This window comes from Pongo pygmaeus, chromosome 13 (assembly GCF_028885625.2).
Source record: "Pongo pygmaeus isolate AG05252 chromosome 13, NHGRI_mPonPyg2-v2.0_pri, whole genome shotgun sequence".
NCBI lineage: Eukaryota > Metazoa > Chordata > Mammalia > Primates > Hominidae > Pongo > Pongo pygmaeus.
In genome coordinates, this window is record NC_072386.2 from 77,743,079 (window position 1) to 77,769,047 (window position 25,969).

The following is a 25,969-nucleotide window of genomic DNA, read 5'->3' on the forward strand; positions in this document are numbered from 1 at the left end:
TTTCTTAGTGACACAGATTCCTGTGTAATACAGTTGACCCTTGAACAAGAGTTTGAACTGCAGGGGTCCACTTATATGCAGATTTTTCTTCTGCTTCTGCAACACAGAGACAGCAAAACCAACCATTTTCTTCCTCCTCAGCCTAATCAACCTGAAGATGATAAAGATGAAGACCTTTGGGAGGATTCACTTATGTTTATGAATAGTTAAGTACATTTTTTCTTTTCCATGATTTTCTTTATAACAGTTCATTTCTCTAGCTTACTTTATCTTAAAAGCATAGTATATAATAATGCAACACATACCAACTATGTGTTCATCGACTGTTTATATTATCAGTAAAGTTTCCAGTCAATGGTAGGCTATTAGCAGTTACGTTTGGAAGGAGTCAAAGTTATACTCAGATTTTCAACTGCACAGGGATCAGAGTCCCTAACCCCCACGATATTCAAGAATCAACTGTAATTAACATTTATTTACTAAATATAAACCATTTACTATAAAAATTAAATAGAAGATCCATTTGCATAACAAGTCCAATTTGTAACAATGTAATTATAGAAGAAAATGCAACATATTAACTTAAAAATCTAATTTCTTATTTATATTAATACAAAAATATCATGTAGAATTTCAGGGATCATAAGTAGGTAAATGAATTTTTTTCAGACAATACTGTTTGAGATTGAGAATTAGCTACAACTAACTTCTTAAATAACTCTGAATTCTAAAGAAATTAAATTTTAAAAATTAATTTATATATAAATATATATATTTTAAACTGCTCTTTTATGATTAAAAATATGTAATCTTACTTTTTTTTGTTTTTTTTTGGAGATAGAGTCTTGCTCTTTCATCCAAGTTGGAGTGCAGTGGTGCCATCTCAGGTCACTGCAATCACCTGGGTTCAAGTGATTCTCCTGCCTCAGCCTCCCGAGTAGCTGGGATTACAGGTGTCTGCCACCATGCCCAGCTAATTTTTGTATTTTTAGTAGAGATGGGGTTTTACCATGTTAGCCAGGCTGGTCTCAAAATCCTGACCTCAGATGATCCACCCTCCTCAGCTTCCCAAAGTGCTGGGATTACAGGTGTGAGCCACCATGCCTGGCCTGTAATTTTGCTTTTTAAAATCAGTAAGATCACCAAGAGAAATGAGAAATTTACTATCAGAAGTCTTACCTTGATTATCATTTCGAAGATGATTTTTAAGTATCTTATTTTTATGTTCCAAAATTTGTTGTTGAATGCTATGCATAATAAATGTAATAAATAAAATTAGTATTTTAACAGTGATATGAAAAATATTTACCAAACATATTAAATTCTTAAAGCATTTCAGACAATATCAGAGCTAATATCGGAACTCTAATGTCCCATACACTTTAAAATTTTAAGCTCTATAAACTTATTAAGCTTCTAATTAAAGAAGAAAAACAGGAAGTACTCATAAACCGAGAAAAGCATAGCTCAGTAAATTAATTCTAGTTAGCTAGCTTAACAGCCTGGAAACTGTCCTGCACTCAGAGTAAGTCCTCGCTCTGTAACTAATAGGTATTTTGTTTTCAGACGAGTTGCTTCTCTTAGGCTCTGTGGCTTCTTCTAAAAAGTAGAGATTTTACTATTTGACTTCACTAGGTTGTTAGGAGGATGTAATGAGATAACATGTTCAAATGTTCAGAGAAATCGTAAAGCAATGGAAAAATTTATTCTTGAACTGTATTGCTGAAACCATTTTGGAATCTCAAACAAAACCTGATGGGTGTTTTTTCATAGATTCTAATATTTGAATGTCACAGTTTTCAGAGAATGTTACTAAGTGCTAATTTTGGTTATTAGTTCTATTCATCGTGGCTTGTAGTTCACAGCATTTTAGCTAGTTCATAACTTGTAACTAAATTTATATATAAATATATTATTATCTCATTAAAACATATAACCTAATTGTCCCCTATTACTGAGCTCATCAATCACACCAAAGGCAGAAAACTAATAGGTGTCAAAACCTGGCTGGGACAACTACCATTCCTTCTCTACCTCCTCAAACTCGGAGCCAGCAGATCTGTGTTAGAGGCTGCATCTTCTGGGTCCTCTCCGACTGACATACAAGACAAAGCCCTGCTTGTATTGTTTTTTGGTTCCATGAAAGAGATGCAAGTTGATGTTTCCTCATTTCCAAGTCATGTACTAACAACATATTTGCATGTAACATCCCATATGCTACTCAGCTCTGTTCTCATTTCACAGATCACCTTACATGAATACTTTCATAATGATCATAATAATAATTTCCATCTCGGGTATCTCCTGTTTTGGTTTGACTCACATTGTTTCCTTGAAGCTAGTTGACAAATAGTCAAATGACCTTCTGGGGACTGTGCAACATGTGGAATGCTTTCTGAATTTGCGTGCCATCCTTAGGCAGCAGGCATGCTTATCTGTTCTGTATTGATCCAATTTTAGAATATGTGCTGCTAGGGCAAGTATAAAGCCCTGTTTTATACATGGATACTCATAAGTCATGGATGAGGCTTAGCCCTGTGAAATCCAAATTACCTACTTTAGATACAGAGAATTCTATCGAATGACTTCCTGTGAGGTAGAATTTTAAAATGTTCACACTCACAGGTGGGAATTGAACAATGAGAACACATGGACACAGGAAGGGGAACATCATACACCGCGGCCTGTTTTGGGGTGGGGGGACGGGGGAGGGATAGCATTAGGAGATACACCTAATGTTAAATGATGAGTTAATGGGTGCAGCACACCAACATGGCACATGTATACATATGTAACTAACCTGCATGTTGTGCACATGTACCCTAAAACTTAAAGTATAATTAAAAAAAAAAAAACTTGAGGTAGAGATGCAAGTAGCCTCAGAGATTTTCATTACTGTGGAAACACATTACTTGAGGGGCCAATGGCAAGTTGGTGCCCACTACTCTATTGAAGGATAATGTGGAACATTTTGCTATCTAACAAAAGCTGCTACACAGGACAGAAAAAAGCCTCAAGGTACAGATGTGATAACAAAAGGCAAAGGGACTTCTGCTCTCTTCCTGCAACATTATTTGAACATCCCTGACTGTTGAATTAGTTGAATACAATCCCAACTAATATTTGCTAGAGAAAAGATGGACACTGGCCTCAAAGGATTACTTACCATGAAGGTCTAGGGTAAGCCTAGCTAAGATGTGGGCTACAAATAAGGTTTTTAGTGTTGGGGGAAGGTCGATTTACTCACTATGTGTGTGGGTAAAGCCAGGAGGCCTCGCTGCCAGAGCGGGGTGCTGGGAACAATGGCTGAGCCTATGTACATGAACTAAAAAACACTGTAGCTGTGGACTCTGTGTATGAGTCACCATGAAGAGTGAGGGATCTGAATCAGTAAGGGCATCCTGGTGGCAAAAGTTAATCATTACCAGATTGCAGGACCAGTTACAATGGCAGCAATACAGCAAGTGAATCAATGGAAACAACAGAATGACTAGAATGGCCTTTTCCCCCCTTCTTCTGACTTGTAAAGCAAGATTGTCTTCCTTGGACTTAGGGAACCCCTTAGCTTTTTGAAAAATTCAAAGGAGGAAGGCATAGGAGATAGCCCCAGGGGACAATACAAGATTTTCTGCTAAACTGGATATTTCAAGACCCAATAACTAATTAGAAAAGTCAGGCCAGGCATGGTGGCTAGCAGTTTGTGAGGCCGAGGCAGGAGAATCACTTGAGCTCAGGAACATGGGCAACATAGTGAGACCTTGTTTCAAAAAAAAAAGAAAGAAAAATAGTAAAAGATGTGACATTATTTATATCTCACATATGAGGGTTATACTTGGAATAAAATGAACAACACTGAGATCCCTAGGGATAAAGGTCTTTAAAAGTCCTGAAAGAATCTTGCACTCATTGCTACTTCTAACTAGTCTAGCTTTCTGTTTGATTTCTGGCTAAAAAGTGGACTAACTTGTTGCCATTCCAAACTACCTCAAACAAACTACGAACTGTCACCTAATGTATAAGATGCAATATTTGTAATTATTTTAAACCTTAATTTAGTATTAACTGGCCTTTTAATATAAGCACATACCTTCTGAAATTACAACAAACAGCATAATCCTCGGCAGTTTGGCCAAACAGGTCTTGAGAAAAGATATTTATATTTTGTTGAAGGAGAAGGTTGACGATACTTGATGAGTTATGCTGTACTGCAAGCATGAGGGCTGTTCTAAAATAATAAAGAAATAACAGCACTCAAGAACTTTAATAAAGATATTTAATTAGCAAATTGGATACACTTTACCAATTTCATATCTTGCCTGTCAGTACAGACATAATAACCATATACATGTACTAGCTCATGTGTATAAGCATCTTGGGTGCTCAAGTGTTCATCTGGGTAAATTACCACCAAGGCTAAAAGGTAGGGACAACAAGGAAGCTTCTTGTCCCATTGGGGTATGACATAATACAAGTTGCTAATTTATAGTCCTTTGATGGCCAAGAAACTATACTGAGGTCACTTATCTAAAGTAGGCAAAGATTTAGAGGAAGATTTCCCCATTGCTTTCCTATTCTGATATAGTGTAATTCAAAATCAGCTAGGGATCAAATAAGTAAGAGCTATCTGCAGGCTTAAAACAACAGCAATAATAATAATAATAATAATAATAATAATAATAATGGTAATAGTAGTAGTTGTAAACTGAAAGTTAAAGTCTACACTTTATAAAATTAATAAAATACAAAACCCCTTTAGCTAATATAAGATTACAGGACCAAAAATATCAGATTACAATTAACAGTCTATAAGAGAAGATGAATCCTACTATATACTGTTTTTTATGTTTCTCAGTCCAAATAACTGCTTTTCTACCTAACATGTTATTTTTTGCTATATGCCAATAGTTATAAGTTAATCTTATTAACATTTCTGACTTGAGTGACTGTTACCACTCTAGAACATTCAGGTTTTTAGGAAAAAAAAAAAAAAAACAAACAAAAAAACAAAAAACTATTGTACCTTCTGAAATTGTCAACAGCATGTACATTTGCCTGGTTATTCAACAAAAATTCCACCATTTGCTGTCTCCTAGAATTTATAGCAAACAAAAGTGGAGTGTTTCCCTCCTGTAAAAAGCAAAAACAATTTATAATTCACAAAATTACGTATTTCCCAACTGAACTAAAAATCTTCTATAAGAGGCTATGAACTTAAACATGCAATATAGAGAGAAAGTAAATGCAAAGCAGTCCCGTCCTTTTCACTCCTCTGTGCTTTCCCACTCACTGCCTTGAAACACCCCTCCCCTGCCTCCCCACGTTAACTTCGGTCATCTCCAAAACTCACTTTATTTACCAGTCCCCAAAATCCTTGCTTCTACCTCAGCATTTAGCTTAGTACATTGTAATTATTTCATTGCTTCCCACTGAAACCAAGAGCTTCTCAAGGGCAAGGGCTGTATCTTTTTTCTCTATAACCCTAAAACCTAAGACATAGTAGCAAATGCTTTACGTTTTTAAAATAAATTAATGATCTAAATTATTATTCCAGAGCAGTGTTTCTTAAACTATATTTCAAAGAATATTTGTTTTACCAGAAGAACTGTACCCCAACAAAAAGATTCCATGATCATCTGCATTTGAGAAGTATTACAAAACTGTATTACATGGCCAACAATCTAGAAATCCTGTGAACTTTGCCTAATCTCAATTTGACAATACTTTTTGTGGCAAACATTAACATTTTAGGAACTGGAGTTTCAGGGATCCTGTTGTCAGAGCTTCCCAATACAAGTGGAGGTTTCCTCTGGGTGGTACAAATTTGCTTGATTCACTTCTATCAATGGTATCAGGATGCCAATGTCAGGCACTCCTGATCCAAAGGGGCCACTAAGGAAATGAGCTCTGAATTAAGAGAGATTGGCTTCAAATGCACTTATTTTCCTTATTATTAAATAGTCCATGGGATTTTTCCTAATACAAGAGGATAGATTTTTATCTTAACTATTAGAAAGCTCAGTATGTTCTGTGTAAGAGAGACCAGTTAAAAATTTTTGAAAATAAATATTAAAAAGCAAAGTTTGGTAAGAAATTTTATTCTCAATTATAATGATAATCCTGGGATGCTAATGCAACTTTACTTTTTAAATCCATTTGTACTGGTTTCCATTTAAATTGCTATTTAACTTTTTTTTACTTTAGGCAAAATATAAATCAGAAATAAAAATACAATGGCTTATCAATAAAAGTTCTAATACTGATGTATAGGGCTTATTTCTAGCATAATAAAAGCCAATAAGTCACTTGCATTTTTTTTTTTGAGATGGAGTCTCACACCGTCTCCCAGGCTGGAGTGCAGTGGCATGATCTCCGCTCACTGCAAGCTCCGCCTTCCGGGTTCACGCCATTGTCCTGCCTCAGCCTCCCAAGTATCTGGGACTACAGGTGCCTGCCACCATGCCCGGCTAAATTTTTGTATTTTTAGTAGAGACGGGGTTTCACCATCTTAGCCAGGATGGTCTCGATCTCCTGACCTCGTGATCTGCCCACCTCGGCCTCCCAAAGTGCTGGGATTACAGGTGTGAGCTACCGTGCCCAGCCATCACTTGCATTTTTAAGGGAAATTGCTGAGAAGAAAGATATAATGTTTGCAATATTCATAATCTATCCACTTCCCAGCAGGAATAACCTAAAAAGGCTTCTAGGCATTCCTATAAGCAGATGACTGTTTGTGGTATAGATATAAAAAAACAGTTAAAAAAAAAACTTCTGAATTCTAAAATTCAACTCTATAATTCAGGGATTTATATAAACTATAGACTATATATTATGAACCAATATATGCTGTCTTGAAAACCTTGAAATCTTTATGAAAATATACTATAAAAAAGGAGTTGTAAGCTCAAATACTTATAAAGATGAAGGAGGTTACCTAAGTAAGTGAAGTACTCAGGTGGGCAAAGTAGCAAACTGGAGAATATGTGCCTCCTACACAGGGCAACCTCTGCACAGCAGACCAAGAAGTGATGCGGTCCAGGGGACACTAGATTTGATTCTTAAGACAAGCCTGAAGTCCAGATTTCTGCATGAGTCTACCAAATTTTACATGTTGACTCAATTTAAAGAAGCAAAGAACAAATCTATATGCCACACTTAGACTATAGCCCTTGTGTTTTTATATTTGCTATGAATGTGTTGCTAAATGATTGTGTATAAACCAAGTATTTGCATGTGGAACTTTTTCTTTCTCTAGTACCATATGTTTAATAAAAAAACTCAGGCCCTGATATATACATAATAAAAATTGCTGTTAAGACTCATAGCACCCACCTCAAGAATTTTCCCAACATTTATTCATTTGCAACCTATGTGTATATAGTTTTCCCAGATTGTTAACCAAATAGATAATTAGTTCATAGGAATGCTGAAACTAAATTATTAAAAGAATTCCTATTGTATTCTCACTGACTTCAAGGATTTCAGTGTTTAAAACTGACATCCTGATTATGCCAAAGCTCTATAAACTTAACAGACATACTGAGATAGTCCCTAATACAACTTCAACTGAAAAAAAAAAAAAGTTCAGGATTTGCTGCTAATCTAATTAAGAAAATCTCACTTGTAATGAACATTTGTTGACACATAATCACTTGAATGGTGACAAAGGAACCTGAAATTGTGAAAGGGTCAGCCTCTACTTATTGAAAGATTACCCACAAGTAAATTGCTAAAGACTTTCTGAATGGCAGTGAATGATTCCTGGTGGGAAGCAAAAGGTGTTATTCTGTAAGCTGAGAGATATTGCCAATGATATTTCCTTTCACTTCCCAGTCACAAATATAGAGAAAGATAGATAAGTCAGGCTAATATTATTGGAAAGGAGAACTTTGAAGAAAGTAGCACCTATCAAATGCCAACTCTTTTAGAGATTTCTTATGTCTTTGAGATATGGGAATTTATATACTGCACTTATCTATTCTGTGCTTCTTAATCAGGAGTGTATTCGAACGCTGAGGTATTATTATTATTATTATTATTTTTGCTCTTGTTGTTGTAAGAGACAAGAATCTTACTATGTTTCTCAGGCTGGACTCAAACTCCTAGGCTCAAGCAATCCTCCCACCTCAGCCTCCTGAGTAGCTGGGACTACAGGAACATGCCACTGTGCATGGCTTCAAGAAAATATTTTTAACCATACATGTTCAGAACTTATGATCTATTACATCAAAATCCTCAGGGGAAAGCCTACACTTGTAGACTTTTAACAAAATTTCCCCAGGTCACTCTAATGCACAATTCTAGCTGAGAATTACTGCAGCAGACAATCACTTCAGTTTCATCTCTCACCCACATGGCCAATATCCTTTATCAGCTTGGGATGTGGCCAGAAAGAGAAAAGAGTATGAGATAGAGTTATTTATTAAAACTCCAGTGAATTTTCCTGGGTGTGGGTATAACAGGGATAAGGAAACTCAAAATCCCAGTTGATTTTGCTATTTATAAGCTCCTTATCTCCCACCTTCCCACCAAGACATTCTAGATTTGAAAGGAGAGTTTAGACTCTTATCTAAGTGGTTATTTTTGCCAGGATGGGTAATAAGTCAGTTACTAATTTGTTCCACCCTTTGCTGAAGTGTTTCTCACTTCATCACCGTATATTCACTGCCAATCTGGTTTCCTCAGAGTCCTCTAAAAATTAATCTTTAGGCAAGTTTCAATCCCTCTTTTACCAAACCAAAAATGATTACCCCAAAGCTGAAGAGTACTTTGTCTCAATACATAAACTGGAAAAACAACAAACTAAAAAACAAAACCTCTTCCTGGTATTTTCCCTCATTACCTAATTTTCAACTGACCTGCATGTTTTTGATTGCTCCCCTTTTCCCTTCCCATTTTCCCTCTTAAACCTTGCCAATGAAAGATACATCCATTTTGTTAGAAAACCATCAGCAGCAGCAAGACTTCCATTTATTTTAAGTTGCTGTTTTGGACAGAATGAGCTTGGTGTTTGGATTCAGTTAAACTAGGGCTTGAGTTCTACTTTGAATTCGGTCACGTACCAGCTATTGCTGGTTTTAAGATAAAGCCTATTTCCAGGGTAACCTTTTTCCTGTGATTTTTTTAATACTAACTAGAAAAATAAATACACCTGGGGTAGGAAACAAATACTTGAAGAAGTTTTAGCTTAACAAATTCACAAATATTTCCCATAAGTGCACTAAAAAAGCTTCTTTAAAAGTATCAATATTTAAGGTAAAATTTTAGACAATTAATTTATTTCAAAATATTTTTATTTGGGAACACTTGAGTTCCAAATATGAAAAACTGACTCTTACCTATGTCAATGTTAAAACAAGTATTTTGAAAAGAAAGTTGATTGATCTATACCTCATTTAGTGCTTCAATATTTGCATGGCAGGAAAGCAGTTTTTCTGCCAGTGAAGTCCCCTCATTATACACAGCATAATGGAGAGCAGTGTTGCCGTAGATATCCTTAATGTTTGGATTGGCTCCATGTTCCAGGAGAATAATGGCACAAGCCTCTTCCTGGCAGTGTACAGCCTATTAGTGTCAGATAAAAAAACTAGACTATAAATTCTAAGAATTCAAAATACATATTCCACAGGTTTCACCAACTAGTTATATTTAAATGAGATAAATTCATTTTAATTCTATATATTTAAATCAAATCCATTTCATGCTGAAAGAGTTGGCTACTATATACCTTCATTAAAGGTGTCCTGTTTAGTTTGTCACAGATGTTGATCTGGCATCTTCTGCTCAGCAAGAGGGTGACCACTTCCACATGGCCATGGGCACAGGCCAAATGTAGAACAGTCCTAGGAGAGCAAGAGGAGTTTTCAGGAAATGGTAGTGCAGTATCTCAAAAACCTACAATGGTTCATGTAATTGTAAACATCGAATAGCAAGTTATTCCTCTGCCTTCAAAACAAATAATCTTCTTTTGAAGAAAGTACAATATTTATTAGCTCTTATTGCTCCCTACCTTAATGAAACAGCAGCCTATTTGGACAGAATGAGCTTGGTGTTTAGATTCAGTTCAACTAGAGTTTGAGTTCTACTTTGAACTCAGTGAGGTACCAGCTATTGCTTAGCCTTTCTGTGCCTCAATTTCCTCATTAATAAAATAAAGATGACAACAGCAGCTAGCTCACGGGACACCACTGTGATACTTAAATGAAAATCTATGTAAATCATTTAGAACCATTTCCAGAACAAGCAACAACTCAATAACTGTTAGATTTTTGTTTGTTGAGACAGGGTCTTGCTCTGTTGCCCAGGCTGGAGTACAATGGTGTATTTATGCCTCACTGCAGCCTGGAACTCATAGGCTCAAGCAGTCCTCCTGCCCCAGCCTCCTGAGTAGCTGGGACCACAGGAGTGCACCAGCATGATCAGCTAATTTTTAAAAATTTTTTGTAGAGTAGGAATGTCACTTTGTTGCCCAGGCTGGTTTCAAACACCTAGCATCATGGGAACTTCCCACCTCAGCCTTCCAAAGTTCTGGAATGACAGGCGTGAGCCACGCACCCAGCCAGATGTTACAATTATTACTATTACTACTACTTAACAAAAACATTTTAATTAAGTAAAATGATACAATTATTGCTATTTTGCAGGATGATTTAAAGATTAGGTCACATTTTAGCATATCTGATATTGGAACGGCATTTATAATTCATAATTTTTTATAACAACAATTGGTAGCATTTAAAAAATCATCTTATTAATATAGAAAACAGTAGGGTATCACACAATCCATGAGGCCTTACATTAAGCAGAATACGGTATAGACAGCAGGTCTAAGGCAGTTCTAGGCATCTAATTGACACTTAAATACATTTTAATTCCGAAAAGTACCATGGGAAAGAGCCATGAAATAACGACATATTTTTTAAACAAATTACTTCTTTGATTTTTAAAAATGTGAAGCTAAAGGAAACTAATGATTGAGATGAACAATTATGGCTCATTTTAGTCAACACTTAGATTTACAGAATATATGCAAATCAGACTTTCCAATTATTCATATTAGTATTTAAGACTGATAAATTTTCAAAAGGGGAGTTAAAGGTTATCTCTTACTGTTTTCTACCTTCAGAAATGCTTTTGCTTGAAAGGTGGGAGGAAAAGCTTCAATGAGATTAAGTCCTACTATTCCCATTTTAAATCTCTCATCTTGCTCAGGCAGAACAGGTAAACAAAGTTTTTAAGTATGGAAGGGTCCTGAGAGATAGTGCAAAATGTTTGCTACGTAACAGGTAAAATGTTTGCTACATAACAGGTATTCAGGTTATGTTTGATGAATAAATGGATTGATAGAATACGGTTGGGGAGCTCAATATTTTTAAATACAACTTTTATAAAATATATTTTTGTGATAGTAATACTATTTGCTATTTGTTATTTTTATAAGACTACAACTATAATGAAATGATTAATCTATCATTGTTTGCATACATGTAATGAATCTATACATAAGAAAAACATATATACATAATATTTACATAATAAAATCTGCAAACACAGGTAAAAAGATACCCTTTTTTACTTCTGAAGAAGCTAAAAGTTCAAACAAGATAACAACCCTCAATAATAATAATAATAAATAGTAAGAAATTATTTTTATCTGTACAAGATTCGTATTTCTTTCTTCCCAAAAATTATTCCATTAATAATAAATTTTTACTAGAAGTTTTAGAAATGCTCACTTCAGAAATCAAAGGTAAGAAAAAAGAACAAAAGACTTGAAAATACAAATGCTCAGAAGTTACTAATTTTATCCTATTTTGTACATAGTTTTGGCTAACACAAGACCACAGTATGTTTGTGTGTATGTGCAAGCAAATTGATTTTTTTTTCCTCACTGGCTATAACAAAATACATCTTCACACATCAACATACTTCTCCACCTATTGCCACCTTCAATGGCTACATATCCATTCTATGGGTTCTTGTTAACATAAATGCTGAGAAAAACAAAGTGCATGTATCTCTATTTTCCGAAGGTATTTTAATACAATGGAATTGATGAGTAAAGGGCATATACATTTTTAAAATGTGGTAATTATCTCCAAATTATCTATTTGAAAAGTCATCAGCAATTTAAACTTCAAGTAGCAGTGTAAGTACCACTGCTCTTCATTCTCACAAACACTGTGGATAGAACACAGTCTCATTCCTCTTTTAACTTAAATTCTCTTATGAGAAACACTAAGGTTTTTTTCCTATGTACCTAAGTAACTTGTGGATCTGCAAAAAAGTACTTTGCTCACTTTTAGAGTTCTTTTCTTGTGGATTTGATTGGAAAGAATTCCCTGTAAAATAAAGATGTGCTTTTTACCTGTATATATATAACTGATATATATATAACATATTATATTAGTAATATATACAATTTGTTATATATATAATCAGTAACATATATCATGTTATATATGATAAAGAATAACTTCCCTGTAGGATGAAGATACACTTTTCATCTGAATATATATTTTTATATATTAGTAAAAATATATGTAGTAAATATTTTTCAAGTGTGTTACCTTTTGTTAATTTTTTTCAGATACACAGGGGATTTTAATTTTTAGTTTGCTAAATCAACTTTCAGAATGCCTGCTTTCGAGGTCATTCTTAGGAAGGCTTTTATTAACATAAAATGTACCTGTATAAATAAGTCTTTGTATCTTCTTCTGGTACTTTTCTCATTTTGCATATGTAAAACTTTCAGTCTAAATTCCATCAGGAACTCATTTTTGTGACATAAAATTGCATTAGTTTTCTTCACACAGCAGGCATGTTATTAATAACTCATCCTTTCCTACTCATTTGAAATGTTACATTATCAATCCATATGTATATATCTTACATATATTTCAGTGTTTTTGGATTTCCTATTCTGTTGCATTTATTTATCTGTGTTTTCAGCTGTTAGTAAATAATTAATTGTGGGAATTAATAGCACATTTTGATATCTAGAGCAGCAAGTCTTTTTTCACTCCATTATGAACATTTTTAAATGTCATCACAATAGTAAGATAGTGTCATGCAAAAATGATAAAACCTTGATATTTTTATTCGGTTTACGTAAAACTGATAAACATAGAAAGAGCTCACATTTTGAGAAAAATGAGTCTTCTCATTCAAGGAACCCACGTCCCATTTCCAAGCGTCCCATTAAGAAGCCCCAGTAAAGAACCTATCTACCTAGGTGGATTCAGATAGACACAGGGTTTAATAAACTGACACAGGGTTTAATCTGAGAACTCTTCGCCTACTGAAAACGGCTCATGGTATTTTTGACATGGGAATGAGTTCTCATTAGGCACCTCCCTATCATGTATATGGCCCCATGTTTTAAACGTGTATATGCTTAACTTTGTGAGTTAAATCAAATTCTCCATCAAGTGCTACAGACGGGGAATTGCCAGCGATGGAAAGCAGCTGAGGCTCCACTTGGCCCTGAGGCTCCGAAGGTGCCCGGCGCCCTCCAAGGTCTCCGCCCCAGGGGCTGCGGGGCTGCAGGGAAGCCAGGCCTGGGGCCCCCTCCCACCACAGGCTGAGCCCCCGCTACCTGTCCTTTCTGTCGCGGGCGTCTAAGTCCCGGAACCTGCGCGTCAGGCAGCGCTCCACCTCCGCGGCGTCGCCCTTGATGGCCGCCCTGTGGATCTTCCGCAGTTCCCAGTCCCGGATGTGGTACCCCCGACCCGCGTACTCTTGGTCCATGGAGTCCAGGAGCGCCTGGCCCAGGCGTCTCCCGAAGCTGAAGAGCTTCCTCATGGTGGCGACTTTTCAGACGCCCACCACCCGCTCCTGAGCCGCCGCAGCTCCTCGTGGCCTTTCCACCCCCACCCAGCCCCAAATCCGCGATCCCCCCCCAACCCGCGATCCACCCCCAAATCCAAGATCCACCCCCAAACCCGCGATCCACCCCCAAACCCGCGATCCACCCCCAAATCCAAGATCCACCCGCAAACCCGCGATCCACCCCCAAATCCAAGATCCACCACCAAACTCGCGATGTAGCTCAGAATCCGCGATCCAGCCAGGTACACCACAGCCTTCAGCAGCGAAACTCGCAGCCTCCGACCTCTCAGACCGAGTGAGCTCCACGAAGCCGTTAGGCGCGTGCCTGTAGCTCAACGCTCCGATCTCTCAGACCGCGTGAGCCCCGGCTAAGCCTTTAGGCGCGCGCCTGCAGCTCAGCGCCAGCTCGCACTCCGGAAGCCGCTCCCGAGCCCGCGTGGCCTGCAGGGGGCTGCTGCAGCTCGGGCGCAGGCGCTGCTGGCTTGCGGGTTCTCCTGGGCTCGCGCGGGACGTCTCGGAATCGCAGGCGTGCATCCCTTCCGGCCTGAGGGCCCTCCTGGCCGTGACTCCCGCCCCGCTCCTCCTCCAAAGAGAGATCGGGGCCGTTGACAGGGGCCCTCCGCAGCCACGGGGGATGGGATTGGGGGGTCGGTTCCCGCCCCGGTGCAGCCGCCGCCGGGCAGACCGCCTGGCTTGGCCGCAGCCACGGCGACATCTAGCCCCGGTTCTGCGAGGCTGGGAGCGCCAGCCAGGTTGGGAGTAGCCAGGCAGCTGTTGCCAGCAGGTAGAGGGCGCCTGCAGCTTGGGCGCCCAGGTGGTGGAGAATGGCCTGGGCCGCCTCTGGATCGCAAGTGCACCTGGCCTGAGAGCCCGCCAGGCCCTGCCCCCGCCCGGCTCCTCCTCTGCTGGAGCTGGGGACCTCTAGCCAGTGGCCCTCTGCAGCCACCGGGGATCCGGCTGGGGGCCTGTTCCCGCCCCTGTGCAGCCGCCGCAGGGCAGACCGCCTGGCTTGGCCGCAGCCACAGGGACCTCTAGCCCCGGTTCTGAGATGTGGGGAGTGCGGGCGGGCTCGGGGGTTGCCTGGAGGCTGCTGTCTGCACACAGAAGGCGGCTGCAGCTTGGGTGCCCGGGCGGACTGGAGGTGCATGACCTGGTCGGCCTCGGGATCGCCAGCGCGCCCAGCCTGAGGCCCCCAGGCCGTGTCTCCCGCCCCACTCCTCCACCGGAGGGAGATCGGGTCCGCTGGCATGGGCATTTGGCAGTCACCCCGGATGGGGTTGAGCAGGGGTTCTCAGTTCTCGTCCCTGTGCAGCCGCCGCCGGGCAGAATGCCTGGCGTGGCCGCAGCCACTGGGACACCACGCGGGCCGGGCAGGCCAGGGGGTGAAAGCGCTGGGAGGCGGGTGCCTTCTCGCCCTGAGGCGCCTCTGGGCCCCACCGCTTGTCGGCCTCCGGCGCGCAGGGCTACCCAGCATCCTGGGCGCCGGCCCGCTGCTCGCACGAAGTCAACTCAGAAAGGATGAACTTCAGTTGCCTTGTCTGGCTGGGCTGCCAGGCGGGGCAGCTGACCTGTTGATCGGGTGGCTTTTTTCATCTTCTTGCTCACAGGACAGCGGGCTGGGAAGCCAGGGGCCGCGGGGACCTGGGGCTGGAAACCATATCTGCCCACAGCCGCAGTCTCCTGCACCTGTCTTCCTGGCGGCGCCATGGCGTCGCAGAAGCAGCAGACGCGGAGCTCCTGCAGCTGGCACCGCTGCAGCAACCGGTCCCGGTGCAGGCGTCAGTGGAAGGCGGCCTCCTCGCGCGGCTCCCGCGGCCCCAGGACCAGGGGTGCTGCCAGCACCGCCCTCAAGCCCCGCACCTCGTCTACATTGTCCTCCCTGGAGGCGGCTGGACCTGAGTGAGGCTCGCAGCGATCGGCCCCCGCGAGGACTGGCATGCAGGGCTCAGGATCCCGCACTCTGGCCCTGCGGCACCGCACCTTTCAGCAGCAGCTGGAACTCCTGCAGCAGCGCCTTGGGTGGGATGCTGGGGCCCGGGTGTCCTGGCAGGCCGAACTTCAGCTTCTTGTCTTGGCCCCTGATCCTCTTCTTGTTGTTAAACCTTTGTCACTCTGCCACGAAAAGCATCCAGGCGTCCTTGATTTCTACACTGCGTGCACGCTCAGCCGAGCTCATCGGACGGGCGGTTCTCCCCAGGGCCCGCTGGCAGCTTGTTCCCGGGGGGCGGCTCCTTCTGGACGCAGCTCTTTGCAGGCCCACCAGGCTCAGGGGAGCCAAGGCCCGCCGCGGCCAACAGGCCTGTGGAGAGTAAGAGTAAGGTGGGCTCTGCAGGGCAGCGGCCCGGGACCATGAGAGAGGCGCGTCAGTCTGGGCTCCAAGAGCAGCCTCTCGGGATTCTCCGGGACCCACTTATAATGCGCTTATAATGCGCTTAAATCCCACGCCTCGCACTAGAGACAGCAAGTCACCGTCACCGCCTACCGCCCCTGACCCGTTCTCACTCTCGCTGCAGCGGAGGGTGTGTGGGGGAGAGAGGGACGCAGGGAGGGAAAAGCGCGGGGAGGGCGAACATCTTTTCATAAGCTTTCCCTCTTCTACATGCCATTTCTGATGGGAGCCTCTTTAGATCTTTTGTCCATTTACTAATTGAGTTGCTTGAATTCTTATTGTTGAGTTGTAAGTGGTTTTTAATGGTCTGGATGCAAGACAGGTGTTTTACAAATATTTTCTTCCTGTCTGTGGCTTGTTTCTCCATTCTCTTAATATTTCCTTTCCCAAAGCAAAAGTTTTTAATTGTAACGAAGTCATACCAATATCTTCTTTCATGGTAGAAATTTGTCTTTTATGTACTTTAGTGTTGTATCTACAAAGTAATTGCCAAACCCAAAGTTACCTAAATATCCCTTTTGTTATTTTACAGAAGTTTTACAACTTTTGGATTTAAATTTAGGTCTAAAACTGAACTCATAAAAGTAGAGAGTAGAATGATGATTACCGGAGGCAGTGTTGCTGGAGAGAAAAATGGGAAGTTGTTCACAGGTGCAAAGATTCAGTTTAACAGGAGAAATGCGTTTTGAAATCTATTGCACAGCAGGATGACTATAGTCAATAATAATGTACTGTATATTTCAAAATAATAAAAAGTAAATTTCAAATATCTAACCACAAAAAATAAAATTGAGGTGATGGATATGTTATCCTTGAAGTAGTCATTCCTCATTTTATACACATATCCTAACATCACATTGTACCCCATAAATGTATGCAATTATGATTTGACAATTTAAAATATTATTAACTTAAAAATGTGTTCTTTGAGTTAATTTTTGAGGAGGAAGGTCTGTGTCTCAATTCTTTTCTTTTGCATATATGTATATATACATACATGCAATGGATTCATCACTGTTTTTGAAAAACTACCCTTTCTCCATTGAACTGCCTTTACCTTTTTGTAAAAGATCAGTTGACTGTGTTTGTGGGCTCTTATTTCTGAGTTCTCTATTCTGTTCCATTGCTCACTTTGCAAGTCCTTGAACTTTGTTCCTCCTCTACAATATTGTTGGCTATTCTGGTTAGTTTGTCTTTCTATATAAACCTCAGAATTAGTTTGTCAATTTTCACACAATAATTTGTTCATGTTTTCACCAGAGTTGTATTGAATTTATAAATCACACTGAAGAGAATTGACATCTTAACAACACTGAGTCTTATTTTGTGAACACGGATGTCTTCACTTATTTATTTAGATCTTTAATTCCTGTCAACAGATTTTATAGTATTTCTCACATAGACCCTGCCCATATTTTGCTAGATTGTGTCTATTTCATTTTTTTGATGCTAATGAAAATGGTATTGAGCTTTTAATTTCAAATTCTCGTTGTTCATTGATGGATGTAGGACAGCAATTGATTTTGTATGTTAACCTTATACCATGCAACCTTGTTATAATCCAGAAGGGTTTTTGGCTGATGCTTTGAGATTTTCTGTGTAGAAAATCAAGTTATCAGTGAGCGAAGGGCATATTAATGCTCCCTTTCCAATCTGTATACCTTTTATTTTCTTGTCTTATTGCATTAGCTGGGATTTTAGTGTGACGTTGAATAGGAGCAGTGAGAGGCGATAACCTTTCCTTGCTTCTTACCTTTTGTGTAAAACATCCCATTTTTCACATTATGTATGATATTGTCTGTAGGGTGTTCTTTTGGTATATGTTCTTTATCAGTTGAGGAATTTCCCTTCTATTTCTAATTTGCTGAGAGTTTTAACCATGAATGGGCTTTGGATTCTATAAAATGCTTTCTTGATCTATTAATATGATCAAATAACTTTTCTTCTTTAGCTAGTTATGTGATGGATTACCTTAACTATTTTGTGTTAAGCCAGGCTTGCATACCTGGAATAAATCTCACTTGGCCTTGGTCTGTAATTCAACAATGTATTGCTAGATTCAGCATGCTAATATTTTGTTGAGAATTTTTGATGAGAGATATTTGTCTGAACATTTGTTTTTCTTTAAATGTCTTTTTCTGCTTTTGGTATTAGAACTTCATAGAATGAGTTGGGATATGTTCCTTTTGCTTCTGTTTTCTGGTAGCAATTGTAAACAATTGGTATCTTTTCTTCCTTAAATGTTTTGTGCAATTCGCTAGTGAAATGATCTAGGCCTGTCGCTTTCTTTCTTGGAAAGTTGTTAATTATTCATATATTTCTATACTAGATAAAGAGTTATTCGAATTCTCTATTTCTCCTTTTGTAAGTTCTATGGACTAAATTTTTGTGTCTCCCCAAAATTCATGTGCCAAAACCAATCCTCAATGTGATGGTATTTGCGGTCCTTTGAGAAGTGATTAGGTCGTGAGAATGGAGCCCTTGTAGGTGGGATTAGTGGGGTTTTTTTGTTTGTTTTGTTTTGTCTTGTTTTTGTTTTTTGAGACAGAGTCTCGCATTGTCGCCCAGGCTGGAGTGCAGTGGTGTGATCTCGGCAAGCTCCGCCTCCCAGGTTCGCACCATTCTCCTGCCTCAGCCTCCCGAGTAGCTGGGACTACAGGCACCCGCCACCATGCCCAGTTCATTTTTTGTATTTTTAGTAGAGGCGGGGTTTCACCATGTTAGCCAGGATGGTCTCGATCTCCTGACCTCATGATCCGCCCGCCTCTGGCCTCCCAAAGCGCAGGGATTACAGGCGTGAGCCACGGCGCCAGGCCAGTGGTTTGTTTTTTTTTTTTTAGAAAGGTTCCTCACCCTTTCTGTTATGTGAGAACATATTGAAAAGATGGCTTCCATGGGCCAGAAAGTGAGTCCTTAGCAGACATGAAATCTGCTGCTGCCTAGAATTGATCTTGGATTCCCCAGCTTCCAGAACTATGAGAAATGTTTCTGCGTTTATAAGTCACCCAGTTTATGGCATTTTGGTATAGCATCCTGAACAAACTAAGGGAGTTTTGGTAGTTTATGTCTTTCAAGATATGGATCCATTTTGACCAAGTAATCAAATTTGTGAGCACATAGTGTTTATACTGTTCATTTATTATCCTTTTAATGCCCGTGGCATCAATACTGATAACCTTTCATTTCTGATATTAGTAATTTTTGTCTTCTGTCTCTGTTTCTCATTTGTCTCCTCTCCTTCATTTCCCATCCTCTTTCCACCTCTTCTTCATCCCCTTCTCGTCCTTCTATTCCTCCTTCTCCTCCTCCTTCTTCATTGTCTTCTTCTTATCCATTAGATTATATAAAAGGAAGCAAAATAGAGATTTTATTTTATCTTCATATATTCCTTCTCTAAGGTCTCCCTTCTTTATGTAGATCCAAATTTCTTGTAATTTTTCTTTTTCCTGAAACTCTTCTTTGAAATTTTTTAAAAAGTAGGACTATTCATGACACATTTCCTCAGTTTTTGTTTGTATGAGAAAGTATTTTTTCTCCTTCACTTTTGAAGGATAATTTTACTACATACAAAAAATATCAGTTGATTATATTGTTCTTTCAACACTCTAAATATTTCACCTTACTCTCTTTTGATTGGATGGTTTCTGAGAAGAAGTTCTCTGTAAATCCTATTCTTGCTTCTTTATAAACCAAGTATTTTATTCCATTCACTTTCAACAATTGGTCTCTTTGATTTTCTGAAGTTGAAATATAATTTGCATATGTGTATATATTTTTGGTATTTTTCTGGACTTCTTGTATTTGTGATTTCAACACTTAATGTTGGAAAATTCTCAGTCAATATTACTTCAAATACTTATCTGCATTTTTTCCTCTTTCTTCTCTTTCTAGCATTCCCATTGTGCATGTGCTACGTGCTACAAAAATTATTGAATACTCTGTTTTTTCTTCCTATTTTTTTCTCTTTGCATGTCAGTTTGGGAAGTCTCTATTGACGTATCTTCAAGATGACTGATGTTGTTCTTGACCGTGTTCAGTTCACTGATAAACCTATTGAGGACATTCTTCATTTCTGTTGCAGTGTTTTGATTTCTAGCATTTCCTTTTTTTAAAAGAAAGGGTTTAATTTATGTCACTGAGGCTGGAGTGCAGTGGTATGAACATAGCTCACTGTAGCTTCAACCTCCTAGGATTTAGGAATCCTGCCACCTCACTGAGAACACAGGCATGTGCCACTATGCCTGGCTAGTTATTTGGTTTTTAATTTTTTTTTTTTTTTTTAAGAGAAGGGTCTTACTTTGTTGCCTATGCTGGTCTTAAACTCCTGGACTCAAGTGATCTTCCTGCCTCAGCCTGGGATTATAGATGCGAGCTGGAATTACAGAAGTGAACCACTGCACCCAGCCAAAATTGATACATTTAAAATATACTTTTTTTAATATAAATGGAAGATGGAGAATCACTATGAGTATTTCATTAATATTTTGTGGAAAGCCTAATAAAAATAAAATTTCCTGTGAGTATACCTCACCCCTCCAAATGTTGAGGCACTTCTCCAAGGAACAGTTCTTTGGCTGATTTTTGGTGTTTTATCTTCCGCCAGTAGTAAAATGAATGACATGACTTATGGCCCAAGGTTTTACTCAGAAGCTTGGTGCCTGTTACCAGCGCTGCTGGGAGCTCCTGGGGTAGACACAAAGGCCAGGTGTCAGGGAGACTACCCAAGAGCAAAGAGCCAGAGAGGGGAGGCAGGTGCTGTTGGACAAAATTGCCATCACTAGGCAGGTGCTGTGAATACAACATAGATCTGAGTCAGGTTCCATATGCAGGGTCCGGGGTGAGTGCCTCGGATCACTGTGTGGCTGGAATTCTCCAGAAACCTGGTTTATACAGTGTAATTGAAACTTGAAGCAGCATCTGATGCACCTGGGGCAAGGCCGATTAGAACTAGGTGATTGGAACACGGTCTGACTAGGAAGGAAGGGACCATGCGCATCAGGGCAGAGACTGCAGGCGGGCAGACGGCCATTACAGCCGAGCGGGCTGCCCATTAGTCTCCTCAAGGCCCAGGAGACTAAACACACTTGAGTCGCAACTGCCTCTGGGCGTGGGAACCATGGTCTTGTTTCCAGTCACCTGTCTCGGCAAGAAGGAGCTTCCGTTGTGCTTGCAGACTTGACCCTACTAGTCTGGGCTGGGGAGTTCTGTGTCTGCCCATGGCTGGTCATTATTGTCTACAAAACCTGCTGTGTGATCTGTAAGAATTTTTATGACTAGCTAGCTCAAGGGCATGATGACATGCCTATGCTATTGCTGAGGGAATATCTCTATTTTCAGGTGAAGGTTGTTTCTAATTTTATGTTCAGAATTACATACAAGAGGCACAGTGGAGGTATATAAATGAAGATGAATCCACCAGCATTCTTTCAAAATACTGAACCACACTTTCTGGTAGACATTGGGGTGGGGTGGCTGCAAGCAGAATGTCTGGGTTGGAATTCTCATTCCACAGCTTCATGCTATGTGATAGTGAGTAACTTACTTTTCCTCTCTGTGTCACAGTTTCCTAGTGTCTAAAAACAGATAATAATGGTGACCTACCTTATAGACTGTTATGAAGATTAAATTAATTTATATATGTAAATAAGACTTGGATCATAGATTTTCTGTAACTGTTAGCCATTGATATTGCTCCTATTGACCTGAAGTATAAAAACAGAAATGTGACCCTGGTCCTTGACCTTGGGTGGCATCACCAGATAAGCAATAGTTTAGGGAAAAATGTTTGTACTGGGCATTTTCATTATTCAAAATATTATTAATAATGTGCTATTAAGATAATGTTACAAAATAAAAATATTAAAAAGAAGCCTATGGTACAGAATCAGAAAGTCTTACTGTGCATGTGTGTATTTTGACTTTCTATAATTCCTCTGTCAATCATAAGCTTGCAGATTTCAGTTACTTGGGTCAACTTGCCAGTAATAACTGCTTTGGTCTCCCCGTAAATGCACCTCATGATCTATTTGCTGTCCTGCTGCTACGGTAACCTTGCTACAGTTCTCTTACCTGATGATCTTCCTTTCCCAGCAAAACATTTCACACTTTCCCTCACAACACATCACACACACACACACACACACACACCATAAACAGCCCCCACACACTCACACACCACACACAAAAAACTCACACATTCCACACACATCACACACATGAACACCCCAGTACACACATATTCATACCACAAATACCACACCCACACCACACACGCATCACACCCACAACCTACACTAACATACATACCACACACACCAAACACACATTCCACACACACACTATGAACACCCCAATACATGCACACTCATACCACATGCACACCACACACATCACACAAACTCACACACCCTAAACACTCACTTTCTACATCCACACACACCACATGCAACACACACACACCACAAACACTCTCGCATACACTCACACTCACGTATCACACAATACCATACACTGACACATTCCACACACACACCATAGACACCCCAATAGACACATACTCATACCACACATACCACACATACCACACATACCACCCACACACACACCACATGCACATCACGCATACTCTCACAAATACAACACTCACCACCTCCACTCACACACGTACCACATACACACAAACCATACACACCACATGCATAAAACACACACCAAAAACACTCCCCATACACTCACACTCACATACCACACATAGAACACACACACACCGTGAACACACACTCATCACACACACCACACACATCACACAAACTCTCAAACACATACCACTCACACACACACCAAACACACACCACTCACACACACACACCACATACACAGACACCACACACACCACCGCCATGCCTCATACACTCACACTCACATACCACAAACACACCACACATAACTTCCACACACACACACCACACATCCTCATACCACACTCATCTCATGTACCACTCACATACACAACACACACATCACACACTTACACTACACATCACACTCACCATCTACTCACATACATTTCACACACACACACCACAAACATCCCCCATACACCCACATACCACACACACATCACATACTCCACACACACACACCATGGATACCCCATATATACACTCATACCACACTCACACACCAAGCCCACTACACTCCATATATACTCACATATGCCACATAAACACAAACCACCCATATCCACACTCACACACATCACACACCACAGTCTCTCACGCACTCTCACACACACACATAAACTCACACTCACACACACCCACACCCACACTCACATTACACACACCACAGTCTCTCACACACTCTCACACACACACAAACTCACACTGTCACAAACACACACCCACATCCACACTCACACACACACTCACTCCTTGAAACGCTTCTCTTCACTCGCTGATCCCCTCCTGACCCTAATCCACAACCACCGGGCTCCCAGGGCTTTCTTCCACCAGGACCTCCATAGCCCCTCCCTCCAGGAGCTTCTCTCCACTCTGGGCTCCCTATATGGAGCCTCTGTTCCTTCTGCAGCCCTCGCTCTCCACCTCCCCATGCATTTACCTCACTGATTGCGCTGGACCATCTTCGTGGTTTTTCCAGTGTGTCCCCCATGATAGGTCTCCTCACATACACCGAAGGCACCTTTTGACAAGCCCAGATCCCGGCACTGGCAGTTCCTTGGGCATTGTACATCCCTGCACGTAGGACCGCATCTGGCACACAGTTGCGCTCAGCTATAATTTCAGAGCATGAATGCTCACAGGTATTAGGATCAACGTTCAGAAGGTGCTTTCCTTTTTACTGAACCTGTGGCCTACTTGATTTACCTGATAGCTTGTAATTCAGTTCATTAAATTTCTGTTAAAATATTAATACACCAGGTGAATCTCAATATTATTGCTGCAAATTATGTTTTCATTAAGATGGACAAAGACGGCCGGGCGCGGTGGCTCACGACTGTAATCCCAGCACTTTGGGAGGCTGAAGCGGGCGGATCACGAGGTCCGTAGATCGAGACAATCCTGGCGAAGACGGTTGAACCCCGTCTCTACTAAAAATACAAAAAATTAGCCGGGCGCGGTGGCGGGCGCCTGTAGTCCCAGCTACTCGGGCGGCTGAGGCAGGAGAATGGCGTGAACCCAGGAGGCGGAGTTTGCAGTGAGCCGAGATCGCGCCACTGCACTCCAGCCTGGGCGACAGAGCGAGACTCCGTCTCAAAACAAAAAAATAATAAATAAAAATAAAATAAATCCCTAACTGCACCGAGTCAAGGTATGTGAACAGATGGATGCCAGATCCTTGCTATTGATTATTCTCAAAAATAAAAATAAAAATAAAATAAATCATTAACTGCACCGAATCAAGGTATGTAAACAGATGGATGCCAGATCCTTGGTACTGATTAATCAGAGAATTCACTCCTATCCGAGGAAAAGGGATGGCCAGGATTACACTAGGGAAGCGTCCACATGGAAAACAGGAGGACAGGGAAAGAAAGTTTGCTCTAACATCTTCTGAGTTCTTCAAAGTGCTTTTCATCTGTGATTTTGTTTACTCCTCTTACTAAGAGGAGTAAATATTTAACATAAGCAGGAAGTCTGAGACCCAAGGCTAGGAGGATTATTTAGCATCACATACAGAATAGGGCTCAATAGATTCATGTGTATGTAAGAACAACAATGATATCTCATGGGGAACCAATGGAAAAGGTAAAGTAACTTGCACCTATTTATGGAAAGCTCACATTAACACTAAAATGCTAATTAGAGAAAAATGTGACCAAAATGTTAACCCAAATCTGTTGAAATGAAAAATAATATGTGTTACTACCTTTCATTCTATATTATTTAGTAAATCCATGTGATTTATTTTTGGTAGGAAAGTATTTTAAATGTCATTTTATATATAAGATCATTTCCAGACTCCAAATACTTACTAAATTCCATGCTCACTAATACATTTTCTGATAAGCATTCTTAACTCATTAGGATGGAATAACTGCTTTTTCTTAGATTTTAACTGACATAGAGGACAGAAACCACTGGAACAAAACTAATGGAATTTTTTTCTCCAGATCCAGGTTACCACATCTGTACCTCTGTCTTGGACTTGGAGAAATAATCAGAACAGGCTGTTTTCCTATCTCATGGAAACTCCTTTAAGCTGCAGGCTTGGCTGTGGGTAGGCAAAGACATAAAGTGTTATGATGGACATTGGAGACTTAGAAGCAGAAACGCTGGGAGAGGGATGTGGGATTAAAAAACTACATATTGGGTACAACTAACACTACTCAGGTGACTCATGCACTAAAATCTTAGACTTCACCACTATACCATTCATCCATGTAACCAAAACCCACTTGTACCCCGTAAAGCTACTGAAATAATAATAATTTTAAAAAGATGCAAGCTTGGGAACAGGATAATGATGAAATTCCCCCTCTACCCCTATAACACCATGACATACATTTTGATCATTTCTTTAAAAAGCATTTTAAACAATAATTAAGTTCTGCTGGGTTGATCTACTAAATAAGGCATCAGTAACAAAAAAAATTCACATATAGCTGGAAAGTTTGCTCTGAACCCAATCACTCCAAATTCACAAAATGTTGGCTTTTGGCAGTAAAGCATTGGAGGAGTGTGAAGGCACTTATACAGGCAAGATTTTGTGGATCTTTATCAGGCAATTAGC

At 40.4% G+C, this 25,969-nt stretch overlaps 1 protein-coding gene, 1 non-coding gene and 1 pseudogene across 2 annotated transcripts; all 3 read right to left on the reverse strand.

Moving 5' to 3' along the window:
- Nucleotides 1-14,571, reverse strand: part of LOC129044609 (ankyrin repeat domain-containing protein 18A-like) — a 47,803-nt pseudogene extending 33,232 nt beyond the window's left edge.
- On the reverse strand, nt 2,378-2,480 carry LOC129044764 (U6 spliceosomal RNA). Its single transcript, XR_008504763.1, has one exon. It is a non-coding gene; the product is annotated as a U6 spliceosomal RNA (small nuclear RNA).
- LOC129043503 (collagen alpha-1(I) chain) lies at nt 14,543-15,534 on the reverse strand. Its single transcript, XM_054500182.1, is given in 3 exon segments — nt 14,543-15,111; nt 15,114-15,317; nt 15,396-15,534. Coding segments are annotated over 3 exon segments (912 nt in total).
- Nucleotides 15,535-25,969: the final 10,435 nt, after the last annotated feature.